Raw genomic sequence first — 16023 nt, 5'->3', positions numbered from 1 at the left:
GATGGACCAGTGACTGAGCAGTGTGTAGGAGCCATTTTGAAGGCACATAGCAACAAAGGCAAAAGGATGTGTAGTTGTTTCACACGATGTCCATAACATTTATTCACCTCTTTATTTGGCTCACAAGGAATTAGCTCCTCACCCCGTCCACCAGCCCAAATGCTCCAAGGATTCTGCAGCATGGGCTTCAGGCTGTCATTGGGAAAATCCAACAAAATTTCTTCGTTCGGACAGGAAGCACAACCTCCAAATGTTTTCTACATCGAGAGAGAACCACACAACTCTCCGGATGTTGCTGAACTGCAACTCCCAGTATTCTTTGCTACAGGATATTGGGACTTGCAGTGCAGCAGCAGCATCTGGAGATGGTCCAATTCCCGGCCTGTGCTGACATTTGGATGCGCTGCAAAATCCAAGACATCGTCCCAATGCCTTGCCACCATTTCAAAAGAAACTCAGGCTTCTTTAAAACGCGGTGCCCATGTTGCGGCCAGCGCAACCATTGAAAGGCGGCGGAAAGAGTTCTGAGAAACAAACCTTGCAGCTCCAACGGAAGGCGCTGAGGTCTCAGGAGTGACGCCCTAAAAAAACAACAATCCACAATGCTGAAAGGACGATGGGCCCTTTGATACTCAAGAAAGGTGGTCTTCATTGCTTTTTATCCCAGATGGAGATGGAGAGAAAGGAAATTCCTGTTCTCTTAATTGGCTATTTCCCTAGAAGCAGAAAGAGCAGCAGATTCAACTGAGTTTGGGGGTCAGGAGGAAGGCAAAAGTGGGGAGTAGGAGGTACCAGAATCCACAGTTCTCATGTCTTAAGATCCCTGCTAGCATGTGGGTCCTGGCTCTGACTCAAAACGTTCGCGTGACCCTCAGGAACCAAATCTGGAGTGGGTCTCTCAAGATGTTCTTCGGACAGGAGTGACGAAGGGACTCTGGAACTGCTCTCTCTTTGGGTAGAAATTGACCCAGACTGTTCTGGGAGAATATCGCTGTCTGGAGAGTCTTCCTGCCTCGGGTTTGGGGGCTCTTCTGAACTGAATGAGTTCCCCCCCAAAGGCAGTTCCAATGGGGCTTTTGGAGCAAGTTGGGCAGTCCACTGAACAGAGCCATGGCTGCTTTCTGCAGCTGAGACAGATGTCTGTGCTTCCTCCAAAAGGGAAGTATATAGAAGGGGATTCTCTTCCAATTCTCCTCCTATGCTTCGGCTGCACTGTTCCAGGTCTTCCCCTTCCGGAAAGGCCCGGCTGGGGTCTCCTGGGCCTTCTCTGGGGGTCTCCCCAGCTTCTGGAGTCCTGCTATCATCAGAATCATCTGTGCTGCTCTGAGAAACCGGGTCTTGCTCCTCCGGGACAGGATTGCCGCCCATCTCTGGACCAGGGTCTGCAACCCGGGGCCCGCCTGGGCTTCCAGGGTTCGCCAAGGGCTGGGCCGGCTGGTGGCAGAGCGGGCAGGTGTCCTGGACGTAGAACCACTTGCGCAAACAGGGCCCGTGGAAGAAGTGGCCGCACTGCATGACCACAGCAAGGGTCATCTCCTGCAAGGGGCAGAGAAGGCAGTGAGGCGGAGGAATACAAGCGAGTAACAACAGTGTGATGCGCAGCTAAAAATGCCAATGCTGTTCTAACTAAATGAATGTCAACAATAGGAAATGGAAGGTACTACCCTCAAGCAATAAAAATAAAAATGCAGATATAGGATGGGGGTGACGTCTTGCATGTAAACAGTCCAAGGGAAAGGGATCTATGAGTCTTAGTGGACCATAAACTGAACATGAGCCAACAGTGTGATATAGCAGCTCAAAAGGACAAACACGGCTGGTGGGAACGAGGACAGGGCCTTCTCAGTGGTGGCTCCCCGACTGGAGAACACCCTCCCCAGAGAGATCAGACAAATTCCAACTCTTTTGGGCTTCAAAAGAGCCCTAAAAACATGGCTAAGTACACAGGCTTTTAACGAATAAACAGTAAAGATGACACAGACTGACTTATGGATAAGGCACGAGGTTTTGGGATGAACGGATCTAAGCATATGTATTTTTAAATGGTATTGTTGATTGATTTTGTATAGGCCTCTAATTGTGCCAGTGTTGTAAGCCGCCCTGAGTCCCTTCAGGTGAGAAGAGCGGGATATAAATATTGGAAATAAATATTGGAAATAAATGTGATTCTACGCTGCATCCATAGGATAATAGTGTCTAGAAGGAGGGAAATCACAGCTCCACTCTAATCTGCGTTGGCCAGACCTCGCATGGCATGATCCAGTGTCCGATTCTGGGTAAAGCAATTCAAGAAGTGTCCACAAAGGGCCACAAAAGTGACCAAAGTTCTGAAAGCCCTATTAGGAATGGCTTAGGGAACTGGGTATGTTCAGCTTGGAGAAAACGGTTGGCTTTTTTAGCTGCTGTATCACATCATTGATCCATGTTCACCTTGTGGTCTATTAAGACTCCTTCTCCCATGTATTGTTTTAAAGCCAGTTGCCCCCCATCCTATATCTATGCACTTCTTTTCCCCCTGTCTAATAATAAAAACAACACCACCACTATGTAACAAAATCTGAAAAAAAAACTGTTCCTGGTTTGAAAGTGTTTTTTCCTATTTAATTGTGCAGTACTTACTTTAAAAGTAGTTATTCTACCCCAGAAACTTTGTTTTTGTGGCTGCCATTTTAAACCTTTCAATATGCCATGTTTAATATTTTGTACAGACCGCAAACACATAGTTTTTGGAGTTTAATAAACTTTTCCCATGTTTTTATAACAGAACCAGTTAGGAAATGAGATTTATATCCCAGGAACAAAAACTGTGTTACATAGTAGAATAAATAAATAAATAAATAAATAAATAATAACAACAACAACAACAACAACATTGCATGGAAAGTTCCTTGACAAAAATGAAGGAAAAGCTGATAAGGAGAAGACCTGGCTCTGGCTCACGAATGGGACCCTGAAGAAGGAGACAGAAGGCCTGATCCTTGCAGCCCAGGAGCAAGACATCAGGACAAAGGCCATTAAGGCCAAGATCGAAAAATCAGCTGATGACCCAAAATGCAGACTGTGCAAGGAAGCCGACGAAACCATGGATCATATCCTCAGCTGCTGTAAGAAAATCACACAGACAGACTACAAACAGAGGCACAACTATGTGGCCCAAATGATTCATTGGAACTTATGTCTCAAGTACCACCTGCCAGCAGAAAAGAACTGGTGGGATCACAAACCTGCAAAAGTCTTGGAAAATGAGCACGCAAAGATACTGTGGGACTTCTGAATCCAGACTGACAAAGTTCTGGAACACAACACACCAGACATCACAGTTGTGGGGAAAAAAAGGTTTGGATCACTGATGTCGCCATCCCAGGTGACAGTCGCATTGACGAAAAACAACAGGAAAAACTCAGCCGCTATCAGGACCTCAAGACTGAACTTCAAAGACTCTGGCAGAAACCAGCGCAGGTGGTCCCGGTGGTGATCGGCACACTGGGTGCCGTGCCAAAAGATCTCAGCCGGCATTTGGAAACAATAGACATTGACAAAATCACGATCTGCCAACTGCAAAAGGCCACCCTGCTGGGATCTGCGCGCATCATCCTCCTGCTTCTTAGCAGGGGGTTGGACTGGATGGCCCATGTGGTCTCTTCCAACTCTACTATTCTATGATTCTATGAAATACATCACACAGTTCTAAACGCTTGGGAAGTGTTCGACTTGTGATTCTGTGATACGAAATCCAGCATATCTATCTTGTTTGTTGTGTCATACTATGTCATTGTGTCAATAATAATAATAATAATAATAATAATAATAATAATAATAATAATAATATACATTTACTACCTGCCTCTTCTTGCGGCTCAATATGACAAAATTTGCTTTGTTAGAAGGAAAGGATAAGCCACAAGGAGAAGGGGATGGGGAATTGTGCTAAAACCTGGTGGGCTCACCTGGAAGCAAATGGCACAGACGTCATCGTGGTGCTGCAGCTGCTCTTGGGTGGCCACCGGCAACAAGCCGATCTTCTTGGCGGCCTCCCGGCGAAGCAGGAAGCTTCTCCACCCCGACTGGGCCCTCAGCCAGACGTTGAAGTAGCAGTGGATGATGATGACCGAGGCCCCCATCCAGCTCCACTCCCCAAAGATGGACTCCCAGGAGCCGTAGGCCACAACGCAGAGGGCCACCAGGAACTCCAGCACCCGGCTGACGGCGTTGACGTAGTAGATGATCTCATCCATCCTCTCCATCGGCGCGTCCTGGAAGAGCTCCACGATGAAGAGGCCGTAGATGAAGAGGGTCCCCATCACCTGAAGGGGAGAGGAAGCGAAAGAGTGGGGTGCCATGAGGAATGCAGTCCTCCAGCCATATTAAAAGATCCCTCATCTGTGGCAAGTTGCCTCAAGAGATGCAGGTTCCATTCCATGCCTCCTCAATGGCAGTGCCATGGGTCAGTTCGGTGAGCTCCCAGCACTCTTTGGCAGAGAAATAATACCACAACTCCTAGTATTCAACTGCACTGAGAAATGGCAGTTACAGTGGTCACAAATCGATCATGTATAACCAACTATGTAACACCGTTTTTGTTCCTAGATTATAAATGTCATTTCCTAATTGGGTCTATCATCAAAACATGGAAACAGTTCATTAAATTGCAAAAACTTTGCTTCTGCAGGAGGGACATCTGGTTACAGCACATTTTGTGATATTGAGTTTGAAGCTGCTTTCTTGCTTTTGTACCCCTATTTTTTCCATGTTATTTCTGATTCTGAGCACTGTTTTAATTGAGTTTTAAGCTGTTGTTTCATATGGCTATGTTTTATTCAATTGTATTTTATAATGTTTTATTTTATGTTCTGTTTTTAGGCACCTAAAACAGTGTAAGCTGCCCTGAGTCCCTTCAGGGAGATGGTGGCGGGATATAAGAATAAGATAGTTGTAGTTATCATTACTACTACTACTACTACTACTACATAGTATGGCACAGCAAACAAGATATATATGCTGGATTTCGTATCACAAAATCAGAAGTTGAACACTCCCCAAGTGTTAAGGACTGTGTGATATGTATTGTTGTTTTTATTGTTGTTATTATTATTGTTGTTGTTATTATTATTAATATTTATTCTGGTATCAAAATGCATTGCCCAGAAACACATCTATAGTGAACAAGAGGCACACCTGTACAAGTACAATACCCTATGAAAAGCCATTCCTTTAAGAAATATTTAGTGCTCAAAAACCTGTCTCTGCTGCCCATAGATTGACAGCAAGGGGTGCAGCAATGACAGCTTGGCCCAAATAGCAGTAGATATAAACCTTTGATCCCCAATCCAACAGCAAAAGGGGGAACCTTTGGCTTTGAACTTTAAATCCTGTGACACTTTAGCAATGTGTTGTCGAAGGCTTTCATGGCCGGGATCACATGGTTGTTGTATGTCTTTCGGGCTGTGTGGCCATGTTCCAGAAGTATTCCCTCCTGATGTTTCGCCTACAGCTATGGCAGGCATCCTCAGAGGTTGTGAGGTATGGATAAACTTTAGCAATGGCTAGGGTTCATGGGAAGCTGAGGCTGACATTATTTGGGGGTTCCCAACAAGCAAATGAAGGTAAAAGAGAAGGTACCTGCAGGGAGGTCAACATGCAGCTGGAGATAAGGATCAGGAGCCAGAAGTCCATGTGGAAGAAATGGGCGATCTTGTAGGCCATGAAGCCGGGGAAGACCAGCAGGAAGAGGCACATGCTCACTCCGCGGAAGTGCTTCCAGAGGCTCCTGCAAGAAAGACCGGGACAGCATCCTTAAGGCGTTGGGTAATTTCAAAACAGGGGCAAAGCATTTAAATTGTAAAGCCGCAACAGCAGATCAGAAGCTTCTGGAGCACGGCAGCAGAGCAAATGAGTTTTAGCAATTACAGAGGAAGAGACAAACTGTAAAAGTTACAAAAGAATGTACTGAAAGAACGACATTTCTGTATAGGAAAAGTAGGGCTTTTCTCTCTCTCTCTCTCTCTCTCTCTCTCTCTGCAGACATCTCGTCTCTCTCCATGCTCACAGGAGGAGACCAAAAATAGAAGTCTCAGCAGCTTGCCATGCGATCTGGAAACTGAATAAAAAGAGACATGTCCCTGAGAAGTATCATTCTAACAAACAGAAACAGGAGGAAAGAATAAAGAGAGAGGCCATCAAAGAGGGCTATCTCAACTGCCCAGGCCTGTAGCGAGGGGGCGGTTTTAGGGGTTCAACCCCCCCCCCCCCGAAATTTTTCAGGTTATAAAAAAACCTGGTTTACTCATGAATTTTAACTGGTTAACCAAATCCCCATGCTAAGTCTATGAGACGCAAAACATTAAGAGTCCCTCCAGGCACTATTTCAAGCAGATATTGACAGGTTTGTAGCGGGGAGAGGTGTGTGCTAGGGGTTCACCCCCCCCCCCCCCCCGAAATTTTCAAAACCCCTCCCGAAATTTTTTTCTGGCTACGGCCCTGCAACTGCCTATCTACTTCCTTGATAAAGACCATAAACTTGTGCAGGATGTAGTTGTGGTTGACCATAGCTAGGACCAAGCCGCGAGTCCCAGCATCCCATACAGTTGCGTCGGAGAAATTTCTAGAGAAATATTCTTTCTGGAATTTTTAAGACACCCAATGCAACTTGAGAGTAAACTTTGGAGGATTCATACCATTGAATTCTCTGAAGGATTTAGCAATTCTTAGACCAATTTCCGCAAACAGGACTACAGGTATGGGGTCCATGTTTACAGGGGGTCTAAGAATCCTAGAGTTGGAAGAAACTACAAAGGTCATCCTGTCCAACCCCCTCTGCCAGGCAGGAAGACACAATTCAAGCCCTCCCGGCAGTTGGTCATGCAGCTTCTGCTTAAAAACCTCCAGGGAAGGAGACTCCACCAGACTCCCAGGCAGAAGCATTGTTGAACAACTGAAATTGTCAGAGAAGATCTTCCTAATGTTTTGATGGAATCTCTTTTCCTGCCATTTGAATCCATGCTCTGTCGTCATAATCTTTAGGGCAGCAGTAAACAAGCCTTTCCCACTCCTCAATGGGACAGCCTTTCAAATATTTAAACATGGATCTCATGTCCCTTTCTCCCAGTCTTCTCTTCCACAAGCTAAGCATTGTTGTAAATAGCAACCTCCCAAGCATCTCACTATTTATTTCTCAATGTATATATTTGCTAACCTGTATTCTATGTGTATGTTGATTTGCCAGTTTGACTGTACCTCTTTGCTGTGGGAAGGGTTGTAGACATGTGATTGTACTGAGCATGTTCAGACTCAGGACTCCATTTTGAGTTCACTTTTGCATCAGACTTCAGTGGAGGTGGATGCATATATGTGTTTGGTCTTCAATGAAAGCAGATTACCTATTTGGACTTTGATATAGAAGTATGCTTATGGACTTCAGTGAGTACAAATATACTTAAAAGACTATGGACTATTAAGAATGACACCCTGATCTGTAACTGAACTTCAATAAGAAATGTGCCTGTATGGTTTGTGTCTTCATGTTTTTACTCCTTATTTGATTTTTAATATATTTTTTACTTTTCTTAACAAATTTTCTTCATATTTATCCTTTATTTATTTTTATATTTTCTATTTTTATATCAATACAGTAGAGTCTCACTTATCCAACGTAAACGGGCCAGCAGAACGTTGGATAAGCGAATATGTTGGGTAATAAGGAGAGATTAAGGAAAAGCCTATTGAACATCAAATTAGGTTATTATTTTACAAATTAAGCACCAAAACATCACGTTATACAACAAATTTGACAGAAAAGGTAGTTCTATACGCAGTAATGTTATGTTGTAATTACTGCATTTATGAATTCAGCACCGAAATATCACGATATATTGAAAACATTGACTACAAAAATGCGTTCGATAATCCAGAACGTTGGATAAGCGAGTGTTGGAGAAGTGAGACTCTACTGTATCTTATAATTTTTTTTGTTTTAGGTATTCTGTAACTCTACTCCAATCCGTCTCATGTATAGATATGCCTTTACTTTTAGATAATAAGAAGGTAAGTCTGTCCAAAGAACCAGAAACATAGAAGAAGACAGGAGAAAAAAATCGAGAAATGACAGTGGATCAAAGAAAAGGACTAAAACTCTCCTAGAAGAGTCCCGGGAAGTTACCACCAAAGAAAATTTAGATCTTTCTGACTTTCTATCACCTTTATCTTGATGTTTCTCGGACACAATTTCCTTCCCCTCTCCTTTTTTTTCTTCCCGCCCCCCTCATCCCCGACTATTTTCTCTCCTGGTTACTTTACTTTTCTATTTCCCTAAACCTTCTATGATTTTATATGCTTTTCGTGATTTTAGATTGACTTTATACTTTGTTTTAAATGGAAAATTGTAATAGATTATTTTTTTTTAAAAAAAGAAATGTGCCTGTATGGTGAATTAACACAAGATGTTTATGAGGAAACAAGATACAGTAGAGTCTCAATTATCTAAGCCTCGCTTATCCAAGCCTCTGGATTATCCAAGCCATTTTTGTAGTCAATGTTTTCAATATATTGTGATATTTTGGTGCTAAATTCGTAAATACAGTAATTACAGCATAACATTACTGCATATTGAACTACTTTTTCTGTCAAATGTATAACATGATGTTTTGGTGCTTAATTTGTAACATCATAACCTAATTTGATGTTTCATAGGCTTTTCCTTAATCACTCCTTATTATCCAAGATATTCGCTTATCCAAGCTCCCGCCGGCCCGTTTAGCTTGGATAAATGAGACTCTACTGTATGTTATTTTTCAAAAAAATACTTTTTTTAAAATCTCTGAGTGCATACTTTAAACTAAAAGGTTTCAAGGGAGTGTAAACGTTCCAATAATCATACCCTAAGCTTCCTACGCTGCTCTTTATTGGGCTTCGTTTCCAAATCTTTGATCATTTTGGTCTTCTTACAGTACAAGATAAGAGATTCCACCTAAACACCTGGGAGAATGCCTTGAGAAGAGCTGTCTGAATGTGGAATAGACAGCCTCAGAGGTTGGTGGAGGTTTCCCAATAGAGGCTGATGGGCATCTTTCTTGGCTGCACCAACGGGAGTGTGCCTCACTGGTTTGCATTGCTATGAAGAAGACAAAAGGCAAAACACATGCTCTCTGCAACATTGCTCCCAGTCCTCCTAAGCACAAAGGGTCACCTGTTCCGTGAAGCCCCCAGGCCCAGCAGGACAGGGTCTGCGATTTCAATCATGGACTGCAAGGTGGACGTCACCACGATGAAGAGGATGATGCTGAGCAGGAAGGTCCTTTGGAGGAGCTGCAGGTCCAGGAGGCCCGTCTGGAGGGCCAGCAGCAGCAGGGTCACGCCCTCGGTCACACCTCTGCAAGGCAGGAAAGAGACGTGGGAGGTCAACCACACCCTGCACAGGTTGATAGTCCTCAGTAAGGAAACAGATGAGTTAGCTGGCAGGGAAAGCCCTTCCCTCAAAGAAAGCCCTCTTTGTCTGCCCCTCTCTCTATTCTCTCCTCCTGTTTCTGATTGTTAAACTGATGCTCTTCAGGCACATGCCTCTTCTTATTCAAAGTTTAATAAACTTTCCCCATGTTTTTATGATAGAACCAATTAGGAAATGAAATGACACTTATAACCCAGGAACAAAAATCATGCTACATAGTATTACTAGGCCCTAAATCGATATATATAAAATAGTGATGGCATCAGGGCAGCGGACAAAACAACAAAACTACAGGCTTCCCAACCTCAAAATTTGACAACACAACCCATCATCCACGGCTCTAGGTTGATACAACAAAAAGAAAAGAAAAATAAAGTCCTAATTAGAGGGAGAGGAATAATTGTTTTTATCCAATTGCTGCCAGTTAGAGGGCTAAGCTCTGCCCACTTGGTCTCCTAGCAACACACTCAGCCCAGGGGACAGGCACAAGAGTTTGGAGAGACCCCTAAGGGCCATCCAGCCAAACCCTTTCTACTATGCAGCAAGACACAATCCAAGCATTCCCAACACATGGACAACATGTAAATACTATACAATACTACACAGGGACATAGACCCCCTCTACCCTCACCACTTTCACAGTACACAAACAACCAAATGCATACTAAACATAAAGACAACCATACAACAGACATTCAATACCACCACTACCTCAACAAGTTCTCACCAACACCACCAGACAACGCCACAGCAACGCGTGGCCGGGCATAGCTAGTTTCCTATATAGAAATACAGTAGAGTCTTACTTATCCAACACTCGCTTATCCAACGTTCTGGATTATCCAACACATTTTTGTAGTCAATGTTTTCAATATATCGTGATATTTTGGTGCTAAATTCATAAATACAGTAATTACTACATAGCATTACTGCGTATTGAACTACTTTTCTGCCAAATTTGTTGTCTAACATGATGTTTTGGTGCTTCATTTGTAAAATCATAACCTAATTTGATGTTTAATAGGCTTTTCCTTAATGCCTCCTTATTATCCAACATTTTCGCTTATCCAACATTCTGCCGGTCCGTTTATGTTGGATAAGTGAGACTCTACTGTATAGTGATTTCATAACTTTTAAAGTGGCCTAGTGGATTAAAGCCTTGTGACTTGAAGGTTGGGTTGCTAACCTGAAAGCTGCCAGGTTCGAATCCCACCTGGGGAGAGTGAGGATGAGCTCCCTCTAGCAGCTCCAGCTCCATACGGGGACAGGAGAGAAGCCTCCCACAAGGATGATAAAAACATCAAAAACATCCAGACGTCCCCTAGGCAACGTCCTTGCAGACGGCCAATTACTTCACACCAGAAGCGACTTGCAGTTTCTCAAGTCGCTCCTGACACGAAAAAAAAACCAAACTTTTAAAGCATGACTCTGCTCCTGTAGTTGCTCTAATGCTGGCTCATTAAGCTTCTGATCTGCTAAAACTGCTGCTGTTGCTGCTTCTGCTGCTTTACTTTTTTTTTAATGGCTTTTCCTTTTTGAAATTACCCAACAAGAGAAAGGGGATGTGTTGGGCAGGGGAGTGAGGAGAAGAGGCCAGGAGCCCAACGGAAAGGGAGGGAAAAACAACAGGGTAGTAGGGATGGAGAATGGAAGTGCATGCAGTTTCTATCTGTCCAGAGGTCTTTACGAGTCTCTCCAAGTCTTTCTATGCCACATGCCTCAAACTGAAGGTTCTCCATGTCCTTTTATGTGACCCCCCCCCTCCCCCAAAATGCTGGACTACAACTCCTGTATCTCTCACCATTCGATATCATGATTAGAAATGATGGGAGTTGGGATACAGGAACATCTGGAAGGCTGCAGTTTGTTCTGTTTAGCCAGGAGAGTGGGGTTTGGATTAAGATACAAGTCTTGTGGGTAGGATGCCTGACTTTAAAAGGTCCTTTAACCTTTCCCCAACCCCAGAGCTACAATGGGGTGCCATTCCCATTATCCCCAGCCTGCAAAGTGATGGGATTTGTCATTCAATAACATCTCAGGGACCAAATGGGGAAAAACTAAAGAGTGCTGAACACTATCTAAAAAAATATATACAGTAGAGTCTCACTTATCCAACTTTTGCTTATCTAATGTTTTGTATTATCCAGCACAGTCTGCTTTTTAGTAGTCAATGTTTTTGTAGTAAATGTTGCAATATTTTGGTCCGAAATTCATAAATACAGTAATTACTACATAACATTACTGTGTATTGAGCTACTTTTTCTGTCAATTTGTTGTAAAACATGATGTTTTGGTGCTTAATTTGTAAAATTATAGTGTAATTTTATGTTTAAAAGGCTTTTCCTTAATTTCTTATTATCCAACATTTTTGCTTATCCAACATTCTGCTCCTGAGCTGGAGACCGAAAGGTCCCAGGTTCAAACCCCAGGAGAGGAGTGAGCGGCCGCTGTTAGCTCCAGCTCCTGCCAACCTAGCAGTTTGAAAACATGCCAATGTGAGTAGATCAATAGGTACCGCTCCGGCAGGAAGGTAACGGTGCTCCATGCAGTCATGTCAATGGCCACATGACCTTGAAGGTGTCTATGGACAACGCTGGCTCTTCGGCTTAGAAATGGAGATGAGCACCAACCCCCAGACATGACTGGACTTAACGTCAGGGGAAACCTTTACCTTTACCTAACGTTCTGCTGGCCCGTTTATGTTGGATAAGCGAGACTCTACTGTAGCTGGGCCTCTGTATCCACCAATTCTCCATGCATGCATTCAACAGCACTTTGAAGGGAACAATAAGGAAGCCGTGGCCCTCCATGAAAGTGAGTCTGTCACCCTTATCTACGCTGAAGAATTAATGCAATTTGACACTGCTTTAATTTCCATAACTCAATGCTATGGAATCACGGAAGCTGGAGTTTCACAAGGTCTTGAGCCTTCGCTGCCAAGAAGGGCTGGGGCCTCACCGAACTATAGCAGTTAAGGATTCAGCTTTGGGTTTTGGGGTCTCAGCCTACCTAGGACCAAATGGGACCGCACCGCTCTCACCTGTGCATCACGTTGCCATTTTGAAAAGCGCCGTATCCGGCCAAGTAGAACTTGCAGAGCTTGAGGAGACCCAGGGCCAGGTAGGAGATGGTGAAGGTCAGCCCGACGAGGGAGTAGGGGGTGCTGCAGCACTCGGCCACGCTGAGGAGGGAAGGAAGCGTCTGAGCTTTGCTGCCTGAGACCAAATGCAATCCCCTCTCATACTTTTGTTTACTCCGCACTCGGCACAGTTCAATGTGACCCCCTGATAGACAGAAGAAGAATGAGGTTGGACTGGATGACCCTGGGGATCTCTTCCAACTAGGATTCAAATGACAAGGGGTGAGATTCCAACAAAACATGGGGAAGGGCCTCCTCAAAAAGAGCTTTTTTGGAGAATGGACTACCTTGGAAGGTATGGGGCTCTCGTCCATCAGGTGGGGTGGTTCTCTGTCAGGGATGCTTTCATTTCCCACATTTCATACCATTGGAAGAGATCCCTAGAGGCATCCAGTCCAACCCCATTCTGCCATGCAAGAAGACACAATCCAAGCACTCCCAAAAGACAGACATCTCTGCTTAAAGACCTCTGGAGAATTCACTGGACACTCAGGCAGCAGTGCAGTCCATTGTCGAACAGCTTTTGTTGGCAGGAAATTCTCCCTAATGTTTAGATGGAATCTTTTTTCCTGTAATTTGAATCCACAGCTCTGTGTCCTAGTCTCTGCAGCAGCAGCAAACAAGCTGGATTTGAAAGGACATCCTTTCAAGTATTTTAAACATGGCTATCCAGTCACTACCTAGATTTCTGGGCCACTGAACATTTTGGAGGCTCATCTGTGGAATTGTGGGAGTTGAAGTCCAAAACATGCCTGATCTGGACACTATCCTCCTATTGATGCAGCCTAGAATTGCATTGGCCTTTTTCTGCTGCTACATCACACTGTCGTCTCGTGTTCAGTTTGGGTCTACTAAGGCTGGATCCACACTGCCCTGTAATCCAGTTTCCAAATATGGATTAACTGCACTGAACTGGATTATATCGATCTACACTGCTTTATAAATCTGAATCAATGCAGTTAATCCACATTCTGGCACTGGAGTATAGGGCAGTGTGGATCCAGCCTAAGAAAATAATAATAATAATAATAATAATAATAATAATAATCATCATCATCATCATCATCATCATCATCACCACTTTATTTTTATATCCTGCCACTCTCCCCCCGAAGGGACTCAGGGTGGCTTACAAGAGAGACCAAGCCCTATAATAACAAATAACCAAATAAAACACATTTAAAAACACAGATAAACATATAACAAGCTAATTAAACCATTAAAACAACAAAGTATAAATAAAGTATAAGATAATAATTAAAGATAATATTTCTAGACTGCCTTCTCTTCCCGAAGGGACTCAGGGCGGTTTACAGACACAAAACAAAAATGCAAATATTCAATGCCTCAAATGAATACAAACACATCAAAATAATACAAGATAATGCACAGTGAAGACTTCTGGATCTTTTTCAATGAACGGTTGTCAGGCCAGGTGCCACCCATGCTAAATATCTCTGCCTTTCCTTTTTTTCCCTACCTACTTTATGCTTCTCCCTACAGGACGTTAATGACTTGTGATGGCCTCCAACTTTAAAATTCTAGGCTTCAAAGGCAGAGGAAGGAGCTGCCGACTGTCCTTAACCCACTGCATGGACACCACCGTTTCCGCCGCTTTTCTACCTGCTGAGGAGGACGAAGATCAGTCCCTGGTGCGACAGAAGGCTGCCAGAAGAAGAGGAGGCCAAGGCGTAGATCTGCAGGGTGAACAAGGCCAGCCAGAAGACCAGGAACAAAAGCGGGACGGCCAGCTGCTTCCAGAGGGACATGCCCAGCGTGACCAGGTTGTATACTTCCAGCGCCTGGAAAACAGAGAACATGAGCATTAAGCATGCCATACATTCACCAAGAGGCATTTAGCAAATTTGCTACAGCGCCTAAATACCACCAAGGCACCAGATCCCACCTGATCTTAGAAACTAAGCAGGGTCAACCCTGGTTAGTATTTGGGTGGGAGACCACCAGCCACTATCATGTGCTGTAGGCTCTATTTCAGAGGAAGGAACTGGCCAAGCCACCTCTGAGGATTCCTTGCCTAAGGGAAATCCTATGCCATTAATGGGATCACTGCAGGTCGACAGGTGATTATGCCGTTGTCTTGGTATATATAGTCTTTTAATGAATTTAATTGCTTTTGACTAATGCAAATTAACTCTTTCAAAATCATTTTCATATTTATTGCCGTTTTTCTATACTACTGAATCTCTCTCACTTTTAGTAAGTTGCCAGCTGCTGTGAATTCCATTATTGGGGGGGGGGGGGGGGGGGGAGAGACAGAAATTAATAAACTATGAAGGGGTACCTTTATAAATATAGTAGCCTCTTAGTATTAACTGGAGTTCTGCTGTAAATACCACAATCTATAGATGTTCGAAGTTCCAAAACAGTGCCATTTACATGGCATTATTATTATGGACTATTATTATTTTGGAAGTCATATTTTCAAGGGATGGGTTGTTGGTTGGATGAATGAAGAATCCATGGATATACACAGGGCCAAGAGTACATTCATATATTGCAGTTGGCTCTCTAGATTTCCGTGTTTAATTTTCATACATTTGATTATTTGTGAGTTTCCCATTAGTCTGCTTTATCTACATTTCAATGTTTCAGAAAATATTTTTGAGACCAATTTTAAGATAAATTGCAAGGTTTCTCTTTTTGTCCTCACAGCAGTGAAAATCTGGACACCATTTATGATTGATATTGCAATTGAATGTCCTTGGGATGCTCTTATCTATCTAATATTTAGAATTAATGACTATACTCAACTGTATTTTAATTACATTGACTTGTTTAATATCCAAGATCAAAATGCCAATTATTTATGCTTCTTTTGAAAACAATACATTCTGGCAACAACAAGTATTAGTATTATTAGTTTTTATATTGCACTTCTTTCCCAATAGACTCAAAATTGGCTAACACTAAAAACCATACAAATATGCAAATTAAAACCCAAAAACATGCAAACACTAAAATAGAAAACAGAGCTTATATAAAATCAAAGTCAAATAAAAACATTTAAATACCTGCTAAACAACAAAAAACACAGTCCTGTCAAGGGAAAATAAAAACCCACAGGAGCCATAAGATTTGTGGGCAGTATTCACTTGTGCATGGAGTACACAGACTCACTCACTCACTCACACAAATTCAACATCACTGAATACAATTACTCTGCAAAAATAATGCATCATATCTTTTGACAGTGACCCTTTGGAATGTGACCTAAGAGAGGTCACATTCCAAAGTAGAGGGGTAGTGGTAGTGGAGAGTCACTAATTGGTAGGTCACTATCAGGTTTGACCCAGGATTTGAACTCAGCGCCCTTCTAGACAGCTACTTAATCTGGAGTAAGGAAGTGGGATTAAAAATCCGGTACTTCAGTTCCAGGAAACAGCCCCACTAAGATTTGGTTAATGCAGATTGAAGGGAAACGTAA

At 43.1% G+C, this 16023-nt stretch overlaps 1 protein-coding gene across 2 annotated transcripts in view; it reads right to left on the bottom strand.

Annotated features, from left to right (window-relative positions):
* Positions 1-69: 69 nt before the first annotated feature.
* The window catches only part of LOC100555826 (RING finger protein 145), a 32395-nt gene continuing 16441 nt past the window's right edge, over positions 70-16023 (bottom strand). For both annotated transcript variants that reach the window (XM_062982245.1, XM_008122837.3), the window contains 6 exons: positions 14202-14380; positions 12480-12620; positions 9182-9364; positions 5620-5767; positions 3948-4304; positions 70-1536 (listed from right to left, as the gene is read on the bottom strand). In XM_062982245.1, coding sequence (XP_062838315.1) covers positions 808-1536; positions 3948-4304; positions 5620-5767; positions 9182-9364; positions 12480-12620; positions 14202-14380 — 1737 coding nt within the window. In that variant the 3' untranslated portion in view covers positions 70-807. The remainder of the gene's footprint in view (positions 1537-3947; positions 4305-5619; positions 5768-9181; positions 9365-12479; positions 12621-14201; positions 14381-16023) is intronic.

The sequence above is a fragment of the Anolis carolinensis genome, chromosome 5, assembly GCF_035594765.1.
Source record: "Anolis carolinensis isolate JA03-04 chromosome 5, rAnoCar3.1.pri, whole genome shotgun sequence".
NCBI lineage: Eukaryota > Metazoa > Chordata > Lepidosauria > Squamata > Dactyloidae > Anolis > Anolis carolinensis.
The sequence above is the reverse complement of the archived record's forward strand: the minus strand, read 5'-3'. Positions and strand labels throughout refer to the sequence as shown.